Here is a 25,780-nt window from a genome sequence, read left to right on the forward strand (position 1 = left end):
TATCATGACTTAAAGATTTATGTATACTTGACCACAGCTTTAAACACAAAAGGTTTTTTATTGTTCACTCCAGAATTGACAAAAAAATCCCAGAGAGAGAAATATGCGCATGCGCGACAGACACTTTAAACACAATTCAGTTCATTTATCAAACAAGTCAATGTATATAACGAATAACAAATGTATGGCTGTGTGAGAATTTATAAACTGAAATTCGTGTTTTGAGTTGAGATGCTGTTAGCGTCATGATTCGTCAATATTAACGCGTCCAAACAGTGTTGATGTATTTCTGTCAAATACTTCTTATATTATGAAATATTGTGTTTTTCTTTCGGTTTGTGTTGAATGTTTGTGCTTCCCTGTTTGAAAGCAGGAAACTGTTTTATATTCACAGCAGCGGATGTCCGCGCGCACGCACGCACGCACGCACACACACACACACACGGATGATGGTTTTATCAGAGTAGCGCGTGAAATCGATGTCAATCAATAATGAGGTGAGTGAACACGATCATCTTCTTTATAATCATATATTTACGACAATCAGAATAACTGTGTCTATTTGTGTTATGTACAGTATGAGGACGGTGTTTGAATAAATCTCAAACTCATTCAGATCGTTACATTATATCGTCAAACAAACCGATGTTCTTATAAACTTCAGGCCTGTAGTTTAATTATTGTGTTTACCGCCTCATCATATAAACATGCGAAGTTTCTGCACTTACATCAAAGTAAAGAAAAGTCTTTTCACTGTCGTGTAACCCTTCCAGTGAGTTTATACTTTCTCTTATAGTATCAGGATATAACTGAAGAAATCAACATTGTTGTATTCATTTATTTAGTTTTTTTTTTATTGTTGAATGACTGTGAATAATTGTCTGAGAATTGACTGCTCGAGCAAGTGCAGCACCTCTCCCTTTCTCTCTCTCTCTCTCTCTCTCTCTCTCTTTCTCACACTCTCTCTCTCACTCTCTCTCTCTCTCTCTTTCTCACACTCTCTCACTCACCCTCTCTCTGTCTCTCTCTCTCTCTCTTTCTCACACTCACTCACTCTCTCTCTCTCTCTCTCTCTCTCTCTCTCTCTCTCTGTGTCTCTCTCTCTCTGTGTCTCTCTCTCTCTGTGTCTCTCTCTTTCTCACACTCTCTCACTCACCCTCTCTCTGTGTCTCTCTCTCTCTCTCTGTGTCTCACTCACTCACTCACTCACCCTCTGTCTGTGTCTCTCACTCTCTGTGTCTCTCCCCCTATCTCTCTCTTTCTTTCTCTCTCTCTTTCTCACACTCTCTCTTTCTCTCTCTCTCTCTCTCTCTCTCTCTCTCTCTCTCTTTGTGTCTCTCTTTTTCTCACACTTTCTCACTCACTCTCTCTCTCTCTCTCTCTCTCTCTCTCTCTCAAGATTCAAAGAAGCTTTATTGGAATGATAAAACAAACTTTGCCAAAGCACAGAACATTTGAATAAAAATATGTGCAAATACAGATTAAGTTAAAAATAAAATGAAAGTATACTATATTTCTCTCTTTCTGTGTGTGTGTACAGTCAGGCACCAGTTTCAATATGACAGGAAGTGTTTTTTTTTCTTTCTCACAGAAATACACACAGATAAAGAGGCAGAAATAAACCATGACATGAAATGGACGTTGATGCATGTGACCAGAACTCAGATGTGTTCTGATAGAAAAGTCTGATAAAAATAACCTCATTTACACAAACCTTTATAACCATTGAGAGGTGGTGGAGTATGTGGAAAAAGTCTTTAAAACGAGGCCGTGTGGTGTGAGTGGCTGATCTCAGACTTGTGTTGAGCCGCGTTTATGTGTTTCCTCTTTGTGTCTGTTATTACTCTCAGATCCTCATCCAAACTCTTTCTTTAACGTCCGTGTTTCTGAAAAGCCCTTCAGATGACCGACAGTAAATCAGCTGTCGGTTGAAGTTGAGCTGAGCACTGATATTCAGTTTATGAGAAATACAAAGAGCCTTCCTATAAACTTACTAACTTTACATGAACACACTACAGCACTGAATGCCGTAATAGAGAAACATTGGGTTGTGTGGTGTCTGCACATGTAAACATGCGTGTTTCTTGCTGAGTTAGGGTAAGAAGGAAGTTGAAGTGTGTAGTGTTGTACAGAAGTATGAAGTCAGTTCCTCTCACACAGTTGGTGCACATCAGGACTTTAACTGGTTGTTAAGTGTAAGCGAAGCCTGATATTCACCTCAGAAGTGAAGTTTATATCAGCGGAAGTCAAACCATTGTGTCACATTGTTCAAGTCAAACAGTTGCTGAGGAGGACGGACGAGGCTTCCCACATCCTCCTCATACACACACACACACACACACACTACTGTTTAATGAGAACTAACTTTAAGATCTGATCTCTGTAGATCGTGACTGTGCGCATCTCAGAATGAGTTCACATCGCACACACATGATGATTCACGTTACATGTTCTCGTTGTGTTTGCAGTGAACAGAGCATGTGTCAGGCGCGGGCCAGCGTCATGATGTATGATGACGGCAGTAAACGCTGGTTACCGGCCGGTTCTGGTCCTCAGGCCGTCAGCAGGATTCATATCTTCCAGAACACCACCAACAACACATTCAGAGTGGTGGGCCGAAAACAACAAGCTGACCAACAGGTACCACATTACCCAATGAACAAACATGATGTGTGTGTGTGTGTGAGTGTGTGTGTGTGTGTGCGTGTGAGTGAGTGTGAGTGTGTCGTCCTCACCGCAGCTCTTACAGTCTCACTCACTTCCTGTAAATCATGTCAAACCGTTTGATGTTCAATACCACAAACTCATTGGCTGCTGGCAGATTTAATGAACAAGTATGAGATTGATTTGAGTTAGTTAGGAGCATGTTAGTTGTAGAGATTATGAGCTCATACATGTTTGGGACTGATGTCATTCATGTCATTGAATAGAACATCAAGCTGCACTGATCCCATAAATAATGGCCACGAATCATACAGATGTCTTTCAGAAGTTTTATTTGCTCTCTCTGTTGTTACCAAAGATGCCACAGGCTATAAAAGTCACAGTGAAAACTACAAAAATAAAGACATAACCTACTTCACCACATCTCTCTGTCATTATTCACTTTCACGACTCATAATCCTTTATCAATTAGCCCCATTCTCCACATCATTACATATTATTACAAAACAGAACACGTTACATTACACACGTGAAAGCACATAAACTCTGTATCACAAAATATAAAAACAAAGAAACATAAACAAATACCTTGTGCGCCTCTTGGACCATATGCTGAGTTTATACGTTTTGAAGAAGCCGCACATGTTACAACCTGTTCACATCCACATTACTCTGACCCATAGTCCTGCTCTCGTCTGAGTCATGTGACGCATTACGCTGCATTAAAGGAACATTACACACAAGAGAGCTTACTTTTCAAACACAGTTTAGACTATTTATAATCAACAACTCATTTAACCACATTTTGAGATCTGCATAACCTTAATAAACATGTATTCATGTAATCAACAATAATCATCATAACATGTCTTGAGACATTTACAGAAGATGTGATGTTGTTTCAGGTTGTCATTAATTGTGTGTTAGTGAGAGGTATAAAATACAACCAAGCGACAGCTACGTTTCATCAGTGGCGAGATGCACGGCAGGTGTGGGGTCTGAACTTTAGCAGTAAGGAGGAAGCAGCACAGTTCGCCGCTGCGATGATGCAAGTGCTGGACGTGTTGAGTGGTCAGACGGATGCAGGTCAGATCTTCTCTTCTCATTTATATTTGGGTCATTTTGTTTCCTCTCTTAAAGAGGAAATGTGTAAGGTGTTCAAAACAAAAGTCCTATTTTAATGTTATCACCTACTTTGTGTTCTTATCTCTTAAGGTTTTGCTTATTTCCTGTTTTGGTCAATTTTACTCTTTGATTTTCCAGCGATAGACCCATTCAGTTTATTTAAATATATCGATAATTTTTTAAGTTGCTATAATTTAAACCAGCGGTCATTTGAGTTGATGTGTGTGTGTACAGGAGGTGTGTGTCCTCCTCGACCTCCACCCAGTGGCCCGAGCACCGAGGAGCTAGAACACAAGAGGAGGTACAAACTTCATCACGCACACACACATGCAGATCACATCTAAGCTCAGACACATCATACCCGTCTCCCTCTTCAGACAGGAGCAGCAGGAGAGAGAGAGACAGGCACCTGCACCCCCGGCCCCGCCCCCAGCCCCTGCTCCCGCTAGTGCGCCTCCTCCACCCGGACCTCCACCTGCTCCAGGACCCCCGCCTCCTCCACCACCCCCGCCACCACCTCCTTCAGGAGGACCACCCGCTCCCCCGCCCCCTCCCTCTGGAGGAGGAGGTGGGGGATCTGATGGAGGGGGGGGAGGAGGAGGGGACGGAGGTCTGGCTGCGGCGCTCGCCGGAGCTAAACTACGTAAAGTTGCTAAGGTCAGTCAGACGCAGTTACTGTTGTAATCACAGAAGCGCTCCAACCGTTGATTCATTTCTCACCTGTTCTGTATGTGCAGGATGAGAGCGGAGGACCACCTGCTCCCGCACCAAGTGAAGGAGGAGGAGGCGGTGGCGGAGGAGGTGGAGGAGGCGGAGGTGGAGGAGGAGGACTGATGGGAGAAATGAGTGCTATTCTCGCTCGACGGTCATTTTCACATATAATCAATCAAATGTTTATTTTGCACAATAAAGTTGATCTTCAGTTATTTTTAGGTTTTAAAAAAGAAGTATGGGATAATCCACGGATAGACATGAGATTATATGTGTGCTGTTTACATGTTCAACATCATCTCTCTGTTACAGAAGAAAAGTTTCAGACGTTCCAGCGGTGAAAAAAGAAGTGTCGACTAATGTAAATATGTTTGTGTTTATAAGAAACTCTGTATGTGAAAGTGCTGTGTGTTAAAGTGAATTCTGTTTGATGTTCTCAGGGGGATTCAACTCAAACTGATCCCAGACCTGCAGGTGAGAGTGCATCACACTCACTTCCTGTTTCTACTCAACATCACACTTTAGTGAACCACATCATGACATCCTTCATACTTTTCATTCAGATAAAGCCGAAGCTGTAAAGAAACCTTGGGAGAAACTTGCTTCTGTATCACGGTAAGCACTGTGTTCACCTCCGTCTCTCTCTGAAACAGATCTGCTTCTCAAAGATCTGTTTCTCAAAGATCTGCTTCTCAAAGATCTGCTTCTCAAAGATCTGCTTCTCAAAGATCTGTTTCTCAAAGATCTGTTTCTCAAAGATCTGCTTCTCAAAGATCTGTTTCTCAAAGATCTGCTTCTCAAAGATCTGCTTCTCAAAGATCTGCTTCTCAAACATCTGCTTCTCAAAGATCTGCTTCTCAAACATCTGTTTCTCAAACATCTGCTTCTCAAAGATCTGTGTTGTTTCAAACAGTGTGAATTCAACGTTGAAGAGTCAAGACAAGAGTCCAGTATCTCCTGCCACTGCAGCACCGTTGAGCAGGTGCTCCACACACTTTACTCTCTTCACTGGATTGTGAACTTAGGCCCGCAGTCGTTCGACTGTATGAAGGTGTTTATCTGCTTGTTTCTCACACATTTCTCCAGGACGAGGCCGGGAAGCGGAGCGAGTGATTCGGCTGGATTTAAAGACTCCTCAGACATGGAGAAATTCAAGCAGGTATCTCATTGCTTCCCTCAGAGTGCATTATGGGAGAAAGGTGTCTTTCTAAATGACAATGATTGATTTTGGATGAAATGAAAACACGTTTGTTTGATAACAGGAGATCCTGGAAGAGATTCGTAAAGAGATGCAGAAAGTAAAGGAAGAGATCATCGGAGGTGAGTTTTTTGGGGGGGTGAAGTTTTCTGCTCTGCTGTCTCACGAGTCACGAGCGCTGATGATGTTGTGTTCTCATTCACAGCTCTGCTGGATGAACTGCAGAAAAGCAGTCTTGTGTAGATGTGTGGAGGAAACCACAACAGTTTCATTATCAGGATGCTTAAAGAAGTTTAAATCTCACCTTATTCTCTCAGGAACGTCTTCATCTTCATAGCTGCCCGTTTTAAACCTTTATTTGTTGCCTTCAGTGTTTGTTATCAGCTGTTGTTCACAGCTGATGTGTGAGGGTGAATATGAATTCCCTCTGTTCAGAGTATTTTACAGTAGCGTTGTGTGTTTTAACCTCAGCACATGTTGTCTCCGTTTACATGTACCTTTGTTGTTTACCAGAAAAAAAGGGAGAGTTTATATAATGGTAAAAAGTATTTATCATCTACTTTTATTTCAGTTGAATGGTGTTAGTATGATTCATTTCTGAAGTGTCAGATGATATGAAGTGTGTGTTGTTGTGTATTGGTGTGTTTACAGTGATCTCAGGCTATTGCAGTGTGTTTTTGTTCTCTTTCAGAGGAGAACATGATGTCACTAACAAACAATTAAGTACCATGGTTTTATTATTATGTTTTTTATGAAATGTTCTGCAAACACCATGTCTATATCCTGATACACACTTGTGGATCAATACAGTGGTATGTTCGAGTATTATGGGATTGGCATCACATACTCTTGCTTAGTAATGACACCACCACAGTTTTGTTAGGAGAGAATGTTTATTATGATTTTATTGGGTACAATCAGTTGGAAATATTTGATTGACAGACCGACTGTTTCTTATCTGCTTTGCAGCGTTTAAAATGTGCAAATAAACAAGGTCTGCCTGTGTGAAGGCTGATCTGAGACCAACGCTTCCGCCTCCTTCTGTCATTGAGCGCTGTGGGGCCGCCATATTGGACCGGGCACAATAAACGGATCCGTTCACATTTATCCGTCGATTTCAATACTTCGTGGTTGTAGTGACAGGAGGTGTTTGTACTCCACGTAAATCGTTTGGAAAATCTAAACGTTGTTGTGCTTTGTAACCATTAAAACCGCAGCTCCCCTGATCACTTGTTTATTAGACGGTCCTGCCCGGTTCAATATGGCGAACTCGTTGGCGTACCGCAGCGACGGGCCAAAGCAGAACAGAACTGATCTGAAAGCAGTGCGGTGGGTCTCAATGACGTAACCGCGCGGAGTCGTCGCGTGCAGCTGCCGAACTCTGAACACGCGTGAAAGTGTTGAATTGACACTCGATCCGGATCAAGGAAACGATAAATGAGGGGAAAAGCGCGTGCACGTGCGATTATATATTTACACATGACGAGCTAAGAGTGTTTGTGCTGAAGAAGTGCTCAGCGCGGATAGTTTGGATAAATCAATAAATGAGGAGGTTTAATGCGCGAATTCCTCCTGATCCACTCTTGTTTTAAACACTGTGGCGATATTTGAAGTGTAAGTCGATGAGTAACGATGTTTAAAGTCAGTTTTGTTACTCGAGCTCAAAGTTCATGCTGTAGTTTGTTCAGGTAAGTTAGCTTAGCTCAAGTAACAGCTCGACTGAAGAAACACGCTCACAATACTGCTTTAATTGAACATTAATAACCTTCTGTTTGTGTCATACAAGCGATTTAAAGTCACATGGTGACCGTAATGTTGTCATGAATTAAGTTAAGAAAGATACAAGCATGATTTCTTTTGACGTGTAACATGTGTGTTCAGTACTCATGTAAGTCTGCAGTAACACTGTGCTTTAGGATTTTATCATTCATTTCATTCTAAACAAGAGGATTTTTAGGGCTGTCACGATTAGGACATTTGTCTGACGATTATTTGGCAATTAAATAATTGCAAATATGACGATTAATTGTCAGTAAATTGATAAAATATAGATACATTATGAAAGGTGAAAATTCTGTAAAGTAAAGTGACCTCAGCAGAAAATAACAAATTAGTTTTGCTGTGTAGATGAAGCAACTCTCGAATTCCTTTGATCAACTTTAATGAACACTAAAGTAAAATCTGATTCAACTCAAAGGATGAAGAAATGTCATTTGGATGTCACAGCGAGTGCAGATCATAGACGGTTGATGTGAAATGCTGCAGATCACCCTTAACTGTTCCTGAGGATTTACAATTATTGGGGTTATCTGAAATTTTACCGTCTGGTAGATCACTGAACTCTGTTTTTACCACAGTGATGTGTGGTGAGCCTGAAGGCCTAATGCAATATGATATGGTTTGTTTGTTGTTTATTTGCATAAATGTTAATCATAGATCAGTTTAATATAAACTACTTTAAAACACAGCTCTACATGGCAGATTCTTGATTTACACACAAGTTCTTAAAAATCTGAATTCTAAATCTGGATTCTAAAACTCTGTGATTGACTTCAAATCAAAATGTCCTGTTTATTATAAGGCTTTTGTGTGTGTTTTTAAGAAGTAATTAAAGGGACTTGCCTGTCAGTCAACCCATAGCCCCGCCCCATCATGACTGAGGTCACTGTGGTCAAGGAAGGTTGGCTTCATAAACGAGGTATGAGACGTATCGGCAGCACATGCTCTTACCGCGGTGCATGTTGTCATTGATGTTTTGTGTGACAGGTGAGTATATAAAGACCTGGAGACCGCGATATTTCATCCTGAAGAGTGATGGATCCTTCATCGGCTACAAGGACAAGCCCGAGTTAACTGATCAGAGTTCAGCTCCGCTCAATAACTTCTCTGTGGCGGGTAAGTCTCGTGCGTGTATGTGCAGTGATTCGTTTGTCTGTTATCACTCATGATGAAATAAAAGTGCTTTCCAGAGTGTCAGCTGATGAAGACGGAGCGACCGCGACCCAACACCTTCATGATCCGCTGTCTGCAGTGGACCACCGTCATCGAGCGGACCTTCCATGTGGAGAGCAGCGAGGAGAGGTGAACGCTTGCTTGCCGCACGTTTCACACCATCACAGTTCAAGAACGTCTCATTATTTGTTTCCACCGGTTCACTATGAAGGGAGGAGTGGATGTCTGCCATTCAGGCGGCAGCCAATGGGCTGCAAGCGCAGGAAGCAGAAGAGCCGATGGAGATCAAGTTTGGTTCTCCCAGCGACAGCAGCGGCCTGGAGGACATTGAGGTGTTTTTGTCCAAGTCTCGCTCTCGGGTGGTCAGTGTCACAGAAGCTTCACTCGGCATCATCTGTCCATGATGATGATGATGATGATGATGATGATGATGATGACGGTTTGTGTTTATTTTGTAGACGATGAGTGACTTTGATTATTTGAAGCTGCTGGGTAAAGGCACGTTTGGGAAGGTGATTCTGGTGAGGGAGAAGGCCTCTGGCATGTACTACGCCATGAAGATCCTGCGCAAGGAGGTGATCATCGCCAAGGTGAGGAAGTCTTGACCAACTCATCCATGTCTGTAACGTGTCATTACCATGATGGGCTTAACGTGTGTGTGTGTGTTTAGGATGAGGTTGCACACACAGTCACAGAGAGTCGTGTGCTGCAGAACACCAGACATCCCTTCCTGACGGTCAGTGTGTGTGTGTGTGTGTGTGTCAGCAGAGTATGACAGTGTAGTGATGTGTGTTGTGTATTGCAGACGCTGAAGTACGCCTTTCAGACAAACGACCGTTTGTGTTTCGTGATGGAGTATGCCAACGGTGGAGAGGTATGTGCTTCTTTCATCAGTGGCATCGCTCATCTCTGCCTTCTGTCATGAGCTCTCTCTCTCTCTCTCTCTCTCCCCCCCACAGCTCTTCTTTCATCTGTCCCGTGAGCGTGTGTTCTCTGAAGACAGAGCGCGCTTCTACAGCGCTGAGATCGTCTCAGCTCTAGAGTACCTCCACTCTCAGAACGTCGTCTACAGAGACCTGAAGGTCACACGCAATCTTCATGAATGAAAGAGAGAGTTCAGTTTATGATGTTTCATTTCTGCTGCTTTATGAACTGCTTGTATTCCTTTATATTTGTAGCTGGAGAACCTCATGCTGGATAAAGACGGACACCTTAAAATCACAGACTTTGGTCTCTGTAAGGAGGGAATCACAGATGAGGCCACCATGAGGACGTTCTGTGGGACTCCAGAGTATCTCGCACCAGAGGTCCGATCGCATCCATCCACCTGAAGAGAAACAGCTGAAACACATGACTGTCTGTTCTGTAGCTGTGATGTGTGTGTGTCCACAGGTTCTGGAGGACAATGATTACGGTCGAGCAGTGGACTGGTGGGGTTTGGGGGTAGTGATGTACGAAATGATGTGCGGACGACTGCCCTTCTATAATCAGGATCACGAACGGCTCTTTGAGCTCATTGTGATGGAGGAGATCCGTTTCCCCAGAAACATCACGCCCGAAGCCAAAGCGCTGCTCACAGGTCTGCTGAGGAAAGACCCCAAACAGAGGTGAAGCTCCCTCCACATCATTTCATCACACAGCAGGGAGGAAATGACATGATTAATGTGATTGTGGTTGGCTGCAGGCTGGGGGGCGGTCCAGACGATGCTAAAGACGTGATGTCACACAAGTTCTTCTCCTCTATAAACTGGGAGGACGTGCTGCAGAAGAAGGTGAATGTGGTGCCGTGAGAGCGAGCGCTGAGTTGAGTTGATGTGGATTCTCTGACGGCTCGTTTTTTTTCTCTGCAGTTGGTTCCTCCCTTCAAACCGCAGGTGACGTCAGAAACGGACACTCGCTACTTCGATGACGAGTTCACTGCTCAAACCATCACCGTTACGCCTCCAGACAAGCGTAAGTCACATGTACTGAAGTTTCTGAACTCCACAGTTGAGACGAAGCTTTGGTTGACTCATCTGATCTCTGATGGTTGTTCTAGTGAGCTGTCAGGATGTGGACGCCGCTGGCCCGTGTGCACACTTTCCTCAGTTCTCCTATTCGGCCAGCATACGAGAGTGACACGTACTTTAATCCACTATCACACTGACACAACGTCATCTCAGAAAACACAGACTCTCAAACCAGCTGCTGAAAGACAGACGGGCATCCCAGAATCATTACAACACTAAAGGTTCTCCTGGGAAAGATTATCACGAAGTCACATCACAACATTGTTACTTGTCATTTAGAATCTTACATGTGGATTGTATGTTTTGATCTGTATGTGATTTTAAAGCAAGTATACATGTGAGCACAAGTTAAACTGAGCACCAAAACTCACGAGGTTACACAAAACAACACTATAGTTCATCAAAGATTAAAGACTTCAGCCTGCAGTGATTTTCTGTCCTCTCAATATCTTCATCTGATCGAGTTATTCCCTCTGAAAATGCTTTTGTGACAACCCCAGTTATTATAGTTTTGATTTTAGTTTGATTCATATTGTAAATTAGCTTTTATTTTTAGATTTGTGGAAAATATTAGTTAGTTAGTAATGTACTTGTTATTTATTATTCATTGGAAACAAATATGTAGCTATATAATATCAATAATTTTTTGTTTGTTATTATACTATTTGATTGTTGATTAAGTTTGAAGCAAAATTTCATTTTTTCTTTTAGTTAGGTTTTTCCAAATATTTTTAGGTCAATATTGGATTTGATTTCAACGAACAAGAATATTTTCAAAGTTTTAATTTTAGTAAACTAAAATAACCTTTGTGACAACAACTAATACACGATTATCGGATTTGCTTAAACTTTGTTGGGGAATTGTTTTCAGAATCACTTAAGTCAGTCGTGTCCCAGTTTTTACTGAAACATTAAGTCTCTTATAGTGAAGGCACTAACATCATTTTATCAAGAAGACTTTAAAATCAAGTATTTGCCCATTAAACCAAAAAAATATACTCGCACATATAGGAGAAGAAGCGATATTAAAGAACGTTAAATTCAAATGACCTCAAACGCAAATCTTTTATCAACGGCAGTTACGTCACTGCCCTGCTGTCAGTGAGAACCAATCAGGTAGGTGTATTTATCACGTGATGAATACAGGAAGCGTATCGCTGTAGCCGTGTTCAATTATCATTCATCTCTATGAGAAAACGCAATTATTGCTGTTTCACTGCTGTCGCCATGGCAATAATCATCTTTATTCTGTTCGTGTGTGGATCCATCAGCACTCACGTGAGTCTTGCGGCAGATCCTGAATATATTTCTCGATCTTTGTATGTAGCATTGAAAGTCTGAGAGAGTGAGAGAGAGAGAGATAGAGACAGAGGGAGAATGAGAGATTGAGAGAGTGAGAGACAGAGTGAGAGACAGAGAGAGAGAATGAGAGAGAGAGGGAGAGATAGAGACAGAGGGAGAATGAGAGAGTGAGAGACAGAGAGAGAGAATGAGAGAGAGAGGGAGAGTGAGAGAGAGAGAGAGACAGAGGGAGAGAGGGAGAATGAGAGAGTGAGAGAGAGAGAGATAGAGACAGAGGGAGAGTGAGAGAGTGAGAGACAGAGAGAGAGAATGAGAGAGAGAGAGACAGAGGGAGAGAGGGAGAATGAGAGAGTGAGAGAGAGAGTGAGTTATCACATGACAGTGACAGTGAGATGCTGTCAGACAATAAAAACACAGAACACGATGCATGTTGGTATTAATCTGGCACTGCGAGGTATTTGAAAGACAACTGGTGTTTATCTTCAAGTGTTGTTTCATAAAAAGTGGCTCAGATTTTTTTTTTCTTACTGAAGTTGTTTTTTTTTTTTTTAGTCGAGCACTGCAGCGGCCAGAACACACTTCAGGGTTTCTGGGAAAGCTTTATATAAACTGGACATCTCGTGGCCCAAACAGCCAGAGCTTTTCACCGGCCAGGTGTTCAGTGTGGCTGTCAATCATCTCGCAGGCGTGGTTTATGTCGCACAGGTGAGCGAACCGTCCGTCCTCCTTCCACGATCATTCATTCTGCGCCGGTGTCTGACGTCATGTTTGATTCGTGCAGAGAGGAGAGAATGTCCCGAAAGTGCTGGTGTTCAGCACGGATGGAGACTTCATTCAAGCGTGGAACACCAGCACCCTGGAAATGCCTCATGGGATTTTTCTGGCCGACCCTTCGACTGAGCCATCGGTGTGGATCACTGATGTCGGGACGGGTTGGTGTGATCTTTCTCTTCTTGATTTGGACTCTTATCTGATGCGCTGAACTCTCTGCTCGTGCTCTCAGGGCCGTACGGACACACGGTAAAGCAGTATTCCCCATCAGGGAAGCTGCTCCAGGTGCTGGGATCTCCCGGGAAAGCCGGATCTTCTCTCGGTCCCATCCAGTTCGACCAGCCGGCGGAGATATTCCTCCACAGTTCTGGAGAAATCTACATAGTGGACGGAGACGGCGGGATAAACAACCGTCTGATGAAGCTCTCTAAAGGTGAGTCTGGTGTCGTGCTCTCTGTAGCTTGGGATGCTGATGGGTGTACTGAACAGGATGTGTGGCTCAGATCTGCAGGTGCTGTGGATGCACGGTGAGAGAGGACAGGGACTCGCTCAGTTCTACATTCCTCACAGTGTGGCTGTGGACACCTGTCAGCGGGTTGGTCTCTTATATTCTAATCTACAGTCATCATCAAACATTCAAGAGATTTAGTCTGTATGTGTGTTCAAATCCTGTGATTTCAAAGATAAACTCTTTGTCTTTATGAACTTTCATCACAACTATAAAGTGGCAGAGTGGGTCTTTGTTGTTCAGGTTTGGGTTGCAGACAGAGGTAATAAACGCATTCAGGTGTTCAATTCGGTGACGGGTGACTGGCTGGGCTCATGGGGAAGCTGTTTCAAAGACGACGCACCCTACTCTGTCAGGTAAGATGAGTCTGTTGACATCAGAATAATATTAATACCATCAAAGCTGTTAGAACAACAACAGGGTGGTTAAGGGTTCAATTCTCAGAGGTCATTTAAAAAAAGTATCCATGTCTAGTTTAGATACACAGAGCACACGGTTTTATTTTCCTCATCAGTCGGGACTTATGATGGTCACATGACAGACGGATAAACACTAAAGAGCTTTAATATCACTGTGCAACCACCCACCAAATGTCAACAGTCATCTGTCAATGTCCCAACAACACTGTTACAACCTCACAGAAATGAGGCGACTTTAAACCAGCCATAAATCCTTTTTTATAGATTTCACAGACTACGTTCAGAGTTTCAGAGCTGTTGTGGCGTCTCTGTTTTACACGCATGTGTTTCTCTGACCCTGTAGACTCACACCAGACCAGAAGTATCTTGTGGTGACCCAGTTAAATGTCAATCAGATCACACTGCTGGAGGCTCCACCTGTAGGAATCATCGGTCAGTGTCAGGTGGTCAGCACCATACAGCTGGCAGACGATGTCAAACCTCATCTGGTCGATCTGGATCAGAGCAACGGAGATCTTTACGTGGCAGAAATTGGTGCCGGTCAGGCCCAAAAGTTCATTCCTATGAATACCGGGAGTGTCTAAATATCTCATGAAAAACAGATTACACTTATTACTTGAAGAGCTGAGTAAGAAAATGTTTAAGCTCTTTGTAATGAGCTGAAATGAATAGCTCGGATACGTTTTTTTAATCAAAAGGTTTTATTTAAAATCAAAAGAAAAAGTTTACATAAGATGTATACTTCTCTGGGGGGGATGAATGGAAGACATTCTCGTTGACTTGATTGGTCAATTTCATGTGTACATGGAGTTTATGACAGCCAGTTGTTTGTAATTCTATTTGTGAACATGTATAGTATGTGTTAATGCGTGTAATTATATGAATATGTGTGTGTGTGTGCGCCTGACCACTTTTGTAATGCAAAGTGTGACAGACCGGTTCACTCTAAATGTTTGTATTTAACATGATTATATGTCAAGTAGCTTTTTTCGTTGTACTTGACATTGTGTTTTTTAAGAGGTCTTCCTATGAAGAAGAGGGTTCATTTTGATCACTGTGGGTGCCGGTATTCAGATGTTTGATTTTATTATTACTTTTCATAGTGCTTCTGTTTGAATGTATTCCCAAACTGGACATGTGGGGCTGTGATGGTGATGATGGTTATTTATGGTAAGGTTAATTTCTATCAGCTGGCGAAGCAGGAATGTCATGTTTATTTCATGTTATTGCTAAATAAAAGTTATGCGAATTGTGGAATTGTTTGCGTTTGATGAGTTTTGGATGAAAGTGTCTGCTATATGAATAAATATAATTTTCGAGAATTAAAATTTCTTTAAATGTGTTATTCTATCAATGTTGAACGCGCATTTCTTTCCTGCGCACAGAAGAACGTCAGTTATGACGACACGCGCCTCCAGTGGGCTGCCCGTGAAACTGCCTGATCCGCGTGGAACTCGTTTATGAATTTTCGGTTGTGAAACATGTGTAATATTTACAGTAGAATTATTTAGAAATGATTTGTTGACAAAGAAGCTGTTTGTTGCTTTGTTTTGGCTGTATTCTGCATCTATTTTTCCGGCGTTTCCGCGGACAGCTGTGAGCTCGATTCGAGTGTTTTGTTGTGTGGAATAAACATGGCCGATCTGACGGACTGTGCAGAAATGAAGGTAAGTGAGAATGAATCCCACAGATGTGAACTCAAATGACACATGAATGATTTTAAATATGTTCAGACGGACGTGCTTCATCAAACAGTCTCGGAATGTTTTAGTGCTGTGTTTAAATCAGTGCGGTGTCAAACACTACACATGCTACAGGCTAATGCTAACAGATCCCTGACGTGAAGGAAACATCTCCATTATTGTTAAAAAACCTTTATGTTTTGAGCAACTAACGTGTTTCGTTTGTGTTGTTGTGCTGGCGGATGAAATGTCTGTGAATCTGTATGTGCGTCATTAAAACTGACGTGACGCGTTTTATCAAGGTTTTTGAATCCATGATGTTATTTTGGATTCATCATTTGCAAATCGATGCGGCTGTGCAGCGGGACGACAAACACTGACCCGAGATCAGATGAAATCAAACACTCAGAATACACACACGCACAGGCTGATCTCAGATCAGATGGTATTGAACACACTGATTAACAATGATGAAAACATTGATGAAAGTTGTCAGGGCGAGAATCTCCAACCTTGACCTCGGTGATGTGTTTTCATTGCAGGATATATTGGAGATCATTGGCTCTTAGAGAGAGAGAGAGAGAGAGAGAGAGAGTTTGCAGCATCAGTGTTGCTCTGTGATTGGTGAGTGTGATGTATATGCTGTAAGGGTTATGACTTAGTAGTGTCACGGAGTGATGTTTTGCTGTGTTGTGTAGTTGATGATTCAGCAGGAGAAGCCGTTTGCGGGCAGCATGCCGGTGGTGTGGCCCGCGCTGCTCGACCTCAGCAGGGACGAATGCAAGCGAATCCTGCGCAAACTGGGTGAGGCCAAACCCCTATAACCCTTCATACGACACCTGTTCAACATGTTGCGTTTGAATGTGTTTATCCATGCGGCTGTGTGTGCAGAGCTGGAGGCGTACGCTGGTGTGATCAGCGCTCTGAGGGCTCAGGGAGAGCTCACTAAAGACAAGAAGGAGCTGCTCGGAGAACTCACCAGAGTCCTCAGGTATCTGCTACTGAAGCTTCGCAAGACTCTTGTGTGCCGTTTGAATGACAGCTGTCTTCTGAACGGTTGTTTGCTGTTTCAGTATCTCAACAGAACGTCATCGAGCTGAGGTCCGCAGAGCCGTGAATGATGAGCGTCTGACCACCATCGCCTATCAGTGAGTGTCACGCGTGTGAACACTTTCATTGTGTCGTGTGCCGATCTGTTTTGTGTGAATTCTGTGTGTTTTGTGTTCACACAGCATGTCCGGGCCCAACAGCTCATCCGAATGGTCTATCGAGGGCCGTCGGCTCGTTCCTCTGATGCCCAGACTGGTTCCTCAGACGGCCTTCACTGTAACGGCCAACGCCGTGGCCAGCGCCACCGCACATCAGAACTCTTCACTGCTCCCGCCGACGGAAACCGGCAACAAAGAAGGTAGAAAATGGATTGAGAAACTCCTCTGCGCCGTACGAGACATGATGAGTAAATGCTTTTATTTGTGTGCTGCAGTGGTGGTGTGTTATTCCTACACCAGTACAACATCCACCCCCAGCAGCACCAGCGTGCCAGCAGTCGTGAAATCCCCCCGACCCGCCAGCCCCGCCTCCAACGTTGTGGTGCTGCCCAGCGGAAGTACCGTCTACGTGAAGAGTATGTCACACACATGTCCCTTTGTGACTTTGGAATGATGCATTCTGGAATTTCATGTTCTGGACATGAGAGAATTGTTCTACCAATTGTTCTGTGCTCATTGCTGTTTTTCCTCAGGTGTGAGCTGCTCCGATGAGGATGAGAAACCTCGTAAGAGGCGGAGAACCAACTCGTCAAGCTCCTCCCCTGTGCTGTTGAAGGAGGTGCCAAAAGTGGCCACGCCCATTTCGAAAACCATCGCCGTTCCTGTGAGCGGCAGCCCGAAGATGAGCAGCCTGATGCAGAGCATCGCCAACTCACTCCCGCCTCACATGTCACCGGTGAAGATCACCTTCACCAAACCCTGCACCCAGACCACCAACAGCACCACGCAGAAGGTCAGAGTTCATCTGTCTGTTAGTCTGACACACACACGCGTGTTTAACTCTGCATCTTCTTTTCTTCAGGTCATCATCGTGACGACCTCTCCGAGCTCCAACTTCGTGCCAAACATTCTGTCAAAGTCACACAACTACGCAGCCATGTCAAAGCTGGTGTCCAGCGGCGCGTTCTCAGCGGCCAATCAGAAACAGACCATGGTGATTTCAGCCAGCGCAGCCCCGGGACCTAGTCCTGTTGCCGTGACGACAGTGGTTTCCTCCACCCCTTCAGTGGTGATGTCCACGATCGCGCAGGGTGAGCGTGTGTGTGTGAGGTGTGTGCTGTGATTTTAGGCATGTGTGAGTGCTCTGTGTTGACGTGTGTGTCGTTCAGGTGGGTCGTCCACCGGAGTGAAAGTGTCCTCCACCCGTCTACCTTCTCCCAAAGCTTTGGTCGGTCCTCCGTCTCAGATTCTTCACATCCCCAAACAGCAGCAGACATCAGCTCAATGTGTGTCTCCTAAAGGCCTGCAGGGGTCCCAACAGAGCAGCGGTATGCCCCCCGGAGCCAAACCTACCATACAGATCAAACAGGAGTCAGGTCAGAGGTCGTCATCAGGATGGTTTGGATGGTTTGAGTGACAGGCTCTTCTGAGAGTGTGTTTGGTGTGTGTGCAGGTGTGAAGATCATCACTCAGCAGATGCAGCCCAGTAAGATCTTACCCAAACCCTCGGGTTCAGTGCTGCCCAGCAGTAGCTCCGCCCCCATCATGGTGGTCAGCAGCAACGGAGCCATTATGACCACCAAACCACTTTCCAATCCCACCGGTACCCCGTCAACCTCACTCCTGAGCAGCTGTGCATCATGTGTGTTTGAATTTCAACATGTTTTCTTCTTCACAGGGAGTCCGGCGACGTACACGCGCCCGTCTGTCAATCCTGCGCTCGCCGCCCGTGTGGCCACGTCACCGGCGGGGGCCACTTACGTCAAGACCACCAGTGGCAGCATCATAACCGTCGTGCCCAAATCTCTCGCCACGCTGGGCGGCAAAATCATCACCACCAACATGGTGACAGGTGAGAGAGAGAGGGGACGACTTCAGGCTGTTGAACTGAAGATCTCGAGTCTCATCCGTATTGTTCTGTGTCACAGGAACCACAACAAAGATCACCACCATCCCCATGACCTCCAAACCCAACGTGATCGTGGTGCAGAAGACCACTGGAAAAGGAACCACTCTACAGGGACTTCCGGGAAAGAACGTGGTTACGACGCTGTTAAATGCAGGGGTAAGATCACATGATGTACCAGTTCAACTGCAGTGACTGTACTTCTGGTCTGACTCTGGGTGTGTTTCAGGGAGAGAAAGGCCTGCAGGGGGTGCCCGGGGCCAAGCCGGCCATTATCACAGCTTCTCGACCCATCACTAAAATGATTGTGACGCAGCCCAAGAGCCTCTGCGCCGGCGTTCAGTCCTCCACCACCACCAAGATCATCCCCACCAAGATTGTGTACGGACAGCAGGGAAAAACACAGGTCAGAGGTCACATTCTCTCCGCTAATCCCCCCACAGTCAGGTTTGCACATCATGTGAGCGTACGACGGGTTTTGTGTCGTCAGGTTCTGATCAAGCCGAAGCCCATGGCCTTTCAGACAGCCGTGGTGAGCGAACAGACCCGACAGCTGGTGAGCGAGACGCTTCAGCAGGTCTCACGCTGTGCAGAATCCAGCGCCGTCGCAGGTCCCAGCCAGGAGGGGGCGATGAAGGAGGATGCAGAGGGCAGTGCAGCGTCCGACATCACTCACGGTCAGAGCATTATGATCATTATGAAAATGAAGTTCTCCACGTCGTGCATTAAAATCCTTAAACGCTTGGTTAGCTGTGGATTATCCCGCTCATAGTATGGTCATGTGCCACGTTAAAGCTGTTTACAGTCATTTTGGATCAGACGGGTGGAAATTACTTTTTTTTGTCAGTTCATTTCAAGCGTTGATCCAACTGACTGGAATTACCCGTGCATTATACTGTTTCACTGCACGCCTTCCAGCCAATCAGAATGCAGTATTCATTATTCAAACAGACTATGGAATAAACCATCTTAACGTTGAATCTGAAATTTTGTATTGCTGCCTGTCTCGTGAATATTGCTTCACTCAGACGAATGTAAATGATTGAAGGATCAGAAAACAACATCGAGTTGTCTCTCTCTGTGTTTCTGACAGACTCTCAACCTGTGGTTCACTTCATCACCTCCAGAGGTCAGGATTGGACAGAACAGGAGGTTTCAGTGGAGGCCAGTCCCACCATCATTTATCAGGACGTGACGGGAGAGTCTCAGTCAGCTACATCCACCATCAAAGCCCTGCTGGAGCTACAGCAGACCAGCGGTGTGTGTTTGTGTGTGTGTGTTACCCATCAGCCCCCACATTGGTCCTGTTGTCCTCCTGCTCTGTTCGTGTGTGTGTGTTCTGGTTAAGCTATATTTGTGAGGTCATTTGACTGGTCCTCACTAAATAAAAAGGCAGATAATGAGCTCAAATAGTGTTTTTCTATCAATGTAATATACTCAAACAAACCTTTGTGTGCCTGTGCCTGTGCCTGTGCGTTACAGTGAGGGAGAAAGGTGAAGCCAAACCGCGCCAGCACACGATTGATCTGAGTCAGATGGCAGTGCCCATCCCTGTGCCCCCCGACAGGAGGCCGTCCCCCGAACCGTCCACTCAGAGCGCAGCAGAGCCTGGCACACTGACTGAATACATGGGTACTTTATTTACATCATCAACATCACACATTCACATCTGTTCAGACTCGCATCAGTGTGTGTGTTTCAGGTAAAGTGAGCAAAGCTCTGATTGGTGGAGATGTTTCTGCATCCAGTGTTCAGACTGTCTCCTGCTCTCCATCACCAGTGCCGCCCGCTGCCAAGAGCACCAACCCCCCGCCCACATCCGCTCTCGTCTCACAGCAGGTCAGAGGTCACAGAGAGGAGTTCAGACGTTTAAAGGAACTCTTCACTGACCGTGTTTCTTCTTCATGCAGGTGGAGGTGTCTGAGAGTGGAGACTCAGAGGAGCAGATGGTGGTCGAGGAGGGCCAGTTAGAGGGGGACACTTTAGATCCTCAGACGGGTTTGTTTTACCGCTCGGCTCAACCCGTCACTCAGCATCGCACGGCACCGCCCACCCTCAGCAAACCTGCTGCTGACACCCTCGCTTCAGCTAAGAGGGTGGAGCCCGTTGCGGGCAGAGCATCTGTGCCGCGAGAGAGTCCCGCCCCCTCTTCCTCTCTGACATCATCTGCTGGCTCTCAGCCGGCCGCATCCTCAAACGCTCCTCAAACTCCACAGCTGCCCAGACTCCAGCAGGCCCCCACCTCACACAACCGACCCAACACACACACACAGCTGTCACAGCCTCCGCCCCTGCAGGCGCATCACCCTGTCCCAAAGACCCCCATCAGCGCTCAGGTGCCCATCATAACGCAGGGCGCCACCCTCACGAAGATCACGTTTGGGGGTCATCAGTGTCCGCCCGTGTCCAGCAGTGCCGAGGCGTCTGTTAAACTCCAGCCGGAGTCCAGCAGCGGTGCGGCAAACTCCGAGAAACCCTCGGTGTCTGACATCCTGAAGATCTCCATGATGAAAGCCGAGATCGACCCGAGCGCTGAGCCCATGGTGGTGGACTCGTCCAGTGACTGCGGCCCGCTGACCAAAGCCCCGCCCACATCATCACTCATCAGCAGCTCCAAACCCGCACACGGACCCTTCAGCCACATCAAGAGTAAAGACGTGGACATCATACAGGTGCGTCACACACACTGATGATCAACATCACGTGCTGTTACTGTGAGCCGCTCTTCAGAACTGTGTGTGTGTGTGTGTGTGTGTGTGTGTGTGTGTGTGTGCGCGCGCAGGTCATCCCTCAGTTCTCCATCATGCCAGACTCCAGTCAGTCTAATGTGGTCGTGGAGCCCAGTGGCTTTCTGGAGATCACCGATTATACCAGCCAGCGTCTGGACGAGGAGTCGGTCATGGAACAGGAAGTGGACAGCAGCAACGACGAGGGGGCGGAGCCCAGCCCGGTCGAGGCGTGCACTGACCAATCACAGTGAACATGACATTTGAGGTGTGCTCTCGTGCACATGAATTGAAGGGACACCTCCTGGACCGTTCAGATGTTGTGATGGTTTCTATTTGTGTTGGAGAATCACTGAGCGTCTGTGTGTAGTGCTACTCCAACGTTTGTGTTTAACAGTCAACAGATTCCTCAACCGCTTAGACTTGATTCAGAGACGGATGATCCGCTTCTTCCTGTGGGTCCTGCTCACGCTCTTCTCTCTGAAAACTCTGCTCCGCCTCATTTGTGTCTCTTGATGTGACGTTTAACATTTTAACTGTATAAACTTTACTACACGACACTGTTGGGCTGATGTCATTCATTCTTTGTGCGTTGAGTGTTTGCGCAGGTGACTTCTCTCACATTACAGGTGGTTTAACAGGGCGTGCCGCAGGTGCACTCACCAAACTCTGAGGCCGTGTGTTGATTGGCTCGTCTGTTCTCACGTCGGCTCTTTGAGAGACTCGATACGCTTTTACTGGAAAGTACCGGAGTCATTAAATCCATTGATGAAGTGACTCTCTCTCATTGTGATGGAAATAAACATTGAGCGGGCGGGCGGGCGAGCGAGCAGGTAGGTGTGTATCTGGGGTTTTGTGTAAATGAGGTGCTTCTGGGTGGATTCCAGTGTCTGTGTAGTGGGCGGGGCATTGAGAGGGTCATTGTGTCACTTCACACACACACACCCGCCTTTAAAGAAATCCAGCTGGGACTTTCCTACATCCACCTGCTGGTGTCCGTATGGAACAGAGGAGAAGTCCGATGGGAGTCTTCAGCGCTTTTCCTTTCAATTTACACTTTAAACACAGCGTTTCAGTTTTATTTCTCTCGCTCTCTCTCTACATTTTTTTTTCAATTTTCAAGGTACTTTTTTTGCATGATTGTGTGTTCTTACAATATTGCCCAAGCATTGAACATATAACAAAAGACTTCCCATAAGTACAAACATTAGAGTGCTGAGTAAGGCATAAACATGGAATGAAATATAAAGTTAAGTGTATTTATTTTATATTTATTCTCGCTCTCTCTGGTCAGCAGCTCAGTCAATGACATCAGATTAAGATCATCTGTAGCTCGTTGCATCATATGTTTGTTTGTGAGACATTTGGAGAATGTTATTCTTTATCAACAGTTCTCTCGGCCAGACTTACAGATAAGGGGGGTTCCTGTGACTCTTGATTTCATCTTTCAAGAAGTCAAACAACTCAACTTTATTTATGTAGCGCTTTTTACGATTTTCATTGTTACAAGCCAGTTGTACATGAAACATTTTGACTATAAGCAAAACATTTAAAGTTGTACAATTCAAAACTGCAAAAGGGTGAAAACACAGAAAGAATGGCACACACACACAACACGGACTCGCAACTCCACACGGGCTCACGCACCGTGGTTATCACAGGGAAGCACACACTTAAGACATGAGAACAATATACAGACTTTACATTTCTATATGTAATCAAATAAGCTAAGTAGAACTTTAATATGCTAATTCTACCCCCCGGCCAGGCAACCAGTGCAAAACAGTATGCAAACAAGATCAAACTGGGTGAACTCATCTCTTCTTTAGTTCTTTGCAGGTCTATTCAGATAGAGAGGAATTTTAGATTTGAAGATATTAAAGATGAAGAACAGAGAATCAAGCTGAAGATGGTGTTACACAGGATGAGTGAGTGACTTTATCATGATGTCACATGAGCCGACACACGTCTGAATATAGAACAGGTGATTCTCATGTGTGTGTGTGTTTTCAGATCTTTATTGGTGTTCAATGCCAAATCTGTACAGACTCAACTTTCATTTTCACATCGAGTGGAAAACCCCACAGACTGTGAGTATTCCACAAGCTCAACTTATCTGCTATCAGCTGGAGCTCTGAAGTCACTTTACAGAAGTTGTAAAGGTGAAAATCTTCCACTGCGAGACGCCTTCCGGATCACATTGAGAGACGTGTGACGTGTGTGATATATGACAAGATCACATGTGAACAAACACTCAACTTTAAACACTATGAACTATAAAGATCAATTGGAAAGCAGAAGGAAAGAAGTTGACCTCTTCCACACACACACACTTCAGTTGTGAACATGAGTGACCGCTGTCTGTGAGTCTGTTCAGTCCTAATGTTCTGATGTGATTCCAACTGAAGCCGCACACTACACAATCCATTCAATGAATGACTATAAATCAAACAGCAGGAGTATCACAAGTGTCACAGACATCATTGAGATTAAATGAAGAGCAAAGAGAAAGTCACATGTGTCTCAGATACATCCGAACTCTCACATGTCATTACAGTTTCAAACTGTAAAAAACTGTTCAAAACTTCGGCCATCAGAAGTCTCAAGAGTTTGGGTTCTTCTGTCTTCTTCACGAGCACCTTCAGGAGAAACATCTGATGAGATATCTGTGAGTCTTCTGAGCTGTGAGGTGTTGGAGAACTGAAGGTCACTTGAGTTCAGTTCATGTTTGTCAAGTGTTTTCAGTGTCTCCTGACATCATCATCATCATCATCATCATCCGTTTCTGATCCATTCACTGTGTTTGACTCTTGCTCTCGTTCTCTCCGTCCAGCTGGCGTGCCGTGTTAAGAAAACAGTCCTGAGCTGAGGAACTCCAGATTGAGACCAGACATGCAGTTTCAGAGTTCATACGGTTAAAGCTTTCTGTAGTTCTTGGCCTAACAGCAGATTCATGAGATTTATTCTCTTCACAAAGAATGTCTTCATTTGTAGAGAGTACATGAGGTTTGTGTTGTGTGAAGCAGATATTTGACCTCCTGCTGTCAGGATGAAATAGAGCAGATTTCAGTGCTGAAGATCTAAAAAACTAATGTTTGTGTGGAATGTACACAGCAGTCAAGACCTGAGAAACTGAAAGACTTGTGTTTAAAACAACAGGCTGAAATAAAGCAGAGAAGACAGAAGAGCTTTAAAATACTGACAACTTCAGAGACACACACACTGACACAGACACACACACACGCACTTATACACACACTGACACACACAAACACACGCACTTATACACACACAAACACACACACTTACACACACACACACACACACACACACACAGTACAACTGATATCTCTCACATCACATAGTTCAGAGTGAAATCTCTCAGACTAAATAAGAACACTGACTCATTGACTCCGTCATCTCAACACTTCACACAATGGAATTAAATCTTGACGAAGGAAATTTCTTTATAATTCTGAGATGAAAAGCGAGCGCTCAGTAAAAATATTGACATCATTGAACCAATGACAGCGAGTTGTGCTCCATGAGTCACTGCTGTAAATGCTATTGTGTTGTTTTGTCTGCGGCTCATTGTGAGATCCATTAGAATAAACACAAAGTCTTTTACAGACTTACACTGTCTTACACAAATCAAATATAAACAACACCAGAACTAAAACCTCCAGATGAGTTTAGTAAACAGAATTACACGATCAGTTTATCAGAGAGAGACGTTTGATGCTTAACACATGTTCATCTAAACACAAGACATTCTTCATCTCATCATCACACCTCACACACAAACACACAAACACACACACACTAAAGCTCTCACATCATCTCAGGTCTTGTTCATCTGAGATCAAAGCCAACATTCCTCTACAGCAGACAGACAGCTGTGAGTGATGTTCTCTCTGCATGTGGTTCATGAGTTGTTGTTGTTGTTGTTTATGATGTTATTTTAAACTCTCTCTGGTTTCAGTGATCGTTAGAGCTCATAATGGATGTTATTATAAACTCAGTTTAAAAATCCTTAAGTCTGTGTTTGCGTGTGTGTTTGTGTCTGATTTCATCTCTTACTCACTGAAGTCGAACGGTCTGATTCACTCCCAGCTCATAAAGGAACATTCTGAACATCTGCTTACAATTTATAGACTGAAAAATTCTCTCACACACACACGCACACCCACACACACGCACTCACACACCCACACACACGCACTCACACACACACACACACACACACCCACACACACACACACGCACTCACACACACACACACACACACGCACTCACACACACGCATACACACACACACACCTACACACACACACACTCACACACCCACACACACACACACACGCACTCACACACACACACACACACACACACCCCCACACGCACTCACACACACGCATACACACACACACACCTACACACACACACACACACACCCACACACACGCACACACACACGCACACACACACACCCACACACATGCACTCACACACACACACACACACACACACACACACACACACACCCACACACACACGCACTCACACACACCCACACACACGCACTCACACACACACACA

The 25,780-nt window shown here is 44.8% G+C and overlaps 4 protein-coding genes across 7 annotated transcripts; all 4 read left to right on the forward strand.

Annotated features, from left to right (window-relative positions):
* Window positions 1-371: 371 nt before the first annotated feature.
* vaspa (vasodilator stimulated phosphoprotein a) lies at window positions 372-6,720 on the forward strand. Its single transcript, XM_056737044.1, has 13 exons — window positions 372-497; window positions 2,469-2,640; window positions 3,570-3,750; window positions 4,024-4,090; window positions 4,167-4,446; window positions 4,527-4,654; window positions 4,813-4,861; window positions 4,941-4,974; window positions 5,064-5,115; window positions 5,414-5,482; window positions 5,587-5,659; window positions 5,763-5,820; window positions 5,904-6,720. Exons 1-13 carry the CDS (start codon window positions 493-495, stop codon window positions 5,939-5,941), a joined length of 1,206 nt encoding a protein of 401 aa, XP_056593022.1. The 5' UTR covers window positions 372-492; the 3' UTR covers window positions 5,942-6,720.
* Window positions 6,721-6,841: 121 nt separating this feature from the next.
* akt2l (v-akt murine thymoma viral oncogene homolog 2, like) lies at window positions 6,842-11,089 on the forward strand. Of its 4 annotated transcripts, none has more exons than XM_056737040.1 (14): window positions 6,842-7,386; window positions 8,301-8,396; window positions 8,465-8,593; window positions 8,668-8,779; window positions 8,862-9,012; window positions 9,109-9,240; window positions 9,321-9,386; window positions 9,456-9,524; window positions 9,610-9,732; window positions 9,829-9,957; window positions 10,043-10,257; window positions 10,335-10,422; window positions 10,501-10,603; window positions 10,689-11,089. In XM_056737040.1, the coding sequence occupies exons 2-14, from the start codon at window positions 8,351-8,353 to the stop codon at window positions 10,766-10,768; spliced, it is 1,443 nt and encodes a 480-aa protein (XP_056593018.1). In that variant the 5' UTR covers window positions 6,842-7,386; window positions 8,301-8,350; the 3' UTR covers window positions 10,769-11,089. The 4 variants fall into 4 exon arrangements, with proteins under 4 accessions (XP_056593018.1, XP_056593019.1, XP_056593021.1 ...); XM_056737041.1 differs by having other exon boundaries at window positions 8,304-8,396; XM_056737043.1 differs by having other exon boundaries at window positions 6,842-7,312.
* A 628-nt stretch (window positions 11,090-11,717) lies between these two features.
* Window positions 11,718-14,916, forward strand: LOC130411990 (NHL repeat-containing protein 3-like). The gene is made up of 7 exons (XM_056737045.1): window positions 11,718-11,937; window positions 12,514-12,666; window positions 12,743-12,893; window positions 12,965-13,165; window positions 13,236-13,327; window positions 13,484-13,596; window positions 14,003-14,916. Exons 1-7 carry the CDS (start codon window positions 11,848-11,850, stop codon window positions 14,241-14,243), a joined length of 1,041 nt encoding a protein of 346 aa, XP_056593023.1. The 5' UTR covers window positions 11,718-11,847; the 3' UTR covers window positions 14,244-14,916.
* Window positions 14,917-15,139: 223 nt separating this feature from the next.
* emsy (EMSY transcriptional repressor, BRCA2 interacting) lies at window positions 15,140-21,741 on the forward strand. The gene is made up of 20 exons (XM_056737039.1): window positions 15,140-15,326; window positions 15,884-15,965; window positions 16,040-16,145; window positions 16,233-16,332; window positions 16,415-16,489; window positions 16,574-16,749; window positions 16,825-16,965; window positions 17,083-17,342; window positions 17,412-17,640; window positions 17,719-17,925; window positions 18,003-18,152; window positions 18,228-18,401; window positions 18,478-18,614; window positions 18,685-18,861; window positions 18,946-19,132; window positions 19,549-19,713; window positions 19,938-20,087; window positions 20,158-20,294; window positions 20,366-21,127; window positions 21,238-21,741. Exons 3-20 carry the CDS (start codon window positions 16,043-16,045, stop codon window positions 21,433-21,435), a joined length of 3,528 nt encoding a protein of 1,175 aa, XP_056593017.1. The 5' UTR covers window positions 15,140-15,326; window positions 15,884-15,965; window positions 16,040-16,042; the 3' UTR covers window positions 21,436-21,741.
* The last annotated feature ends 4,039 nt before the right edge of the window (window positions 21,742-25,780 follow it).

The sequence above is a fragment of the Triplophysa dalaica genome, chromosome 22 (genome assembly GCF_015846415.1).
Source record: "Triplophysa dalaica isolate WHDGS20190420 chromosome 22, ASM1584641v1, whole genome shotgun sequence".
Lineage (NCBI taxonomy): Eukaryota > Metazoa > Chordata > Actinopteri > Cypriniformes > Nemacheilidae > Triplophysa > Triplophysa dalaica.

Bases quoted from the DNA above. Each gene is read 5' to 3' on its own strand.
- vaspa (XM_056737044.1), top strand. The intron at 4,862-4,940 runs GTAAATATGTTT...TGATGTTCTCAG, and splicing joins AAAAAGAAGTGTCGACTAAT to GGGGATTCAACTCAAACTGA. The intron at 5,821-5,903 runs GTGAGTTTTTTG...TCTCATTCACAG, and splicing joins AAAGGAAGAGATCATCGGAG to CTCTGCTGGATGAACTGCAG.
- akt2l (XM_056737040.1), top strand. From the start codon at position 8,351: ATGACTGAGGTCACTGTGGTCAAGGAAGGTTGGCTTCATAAACGAG. The intron at 8,594-8,667 runs GTAAGTCTCGTG...AGTGCTTTCCAG, and splicing joins CAATAACTTCTCTGTGGCGG to AGTGTCAGCTGATGAAGACG. The intron at 9,013-9,108 runs GTCAGTGTCACA...TTTATTTTGTAG, and splicing joins CCAAGTCTCGCTCTCGGGTG to ACGATGAGTGACTTTGATTA.
- LOC130411990 (XM_056737045.1), top strand. From the start codon at position 11,848: ATGAGAAAACGCAATTATTGCTGTTTCACTGCTGTCGCCATGGCAATA. The intron at 11,938-12,513 runs GTGAGTCTTGCG...TTTTTTTTTTAG, and splicing joins GTGGATCCATCAGCACTCAC to TCGAGCACTGCAGCGGCCAG. The intron at 13,597-14,002 runs GTAAGATGAGTC...CTGACCCTGTAG, and splicing joins GACGCACCCTACTCTGTCAG to ACTCACACCAGACCAGAAGT.
- emsy (XM_056737039.1), top strand. From the start codon at position 16,043: ATGATTCAGCAGGAGAAGCCGTTTGCGGGCAGCATGCCGGTGGTGTGG. The intron at 16,750-16,824 runs GTAGAAAATGGA...TGTGTGCTGCAG, and splicing joins GGAAACCGGCAACAAAGAAG to TGGTGGTGTGTTATTCCTAC. The intron at 18,402-18,477 runs GTGAGAGAGAGA...TCTGTGTCACAG, and splicing joins CACCACCAACATGGTGACAG to GAACCACAACAAAGATCACC.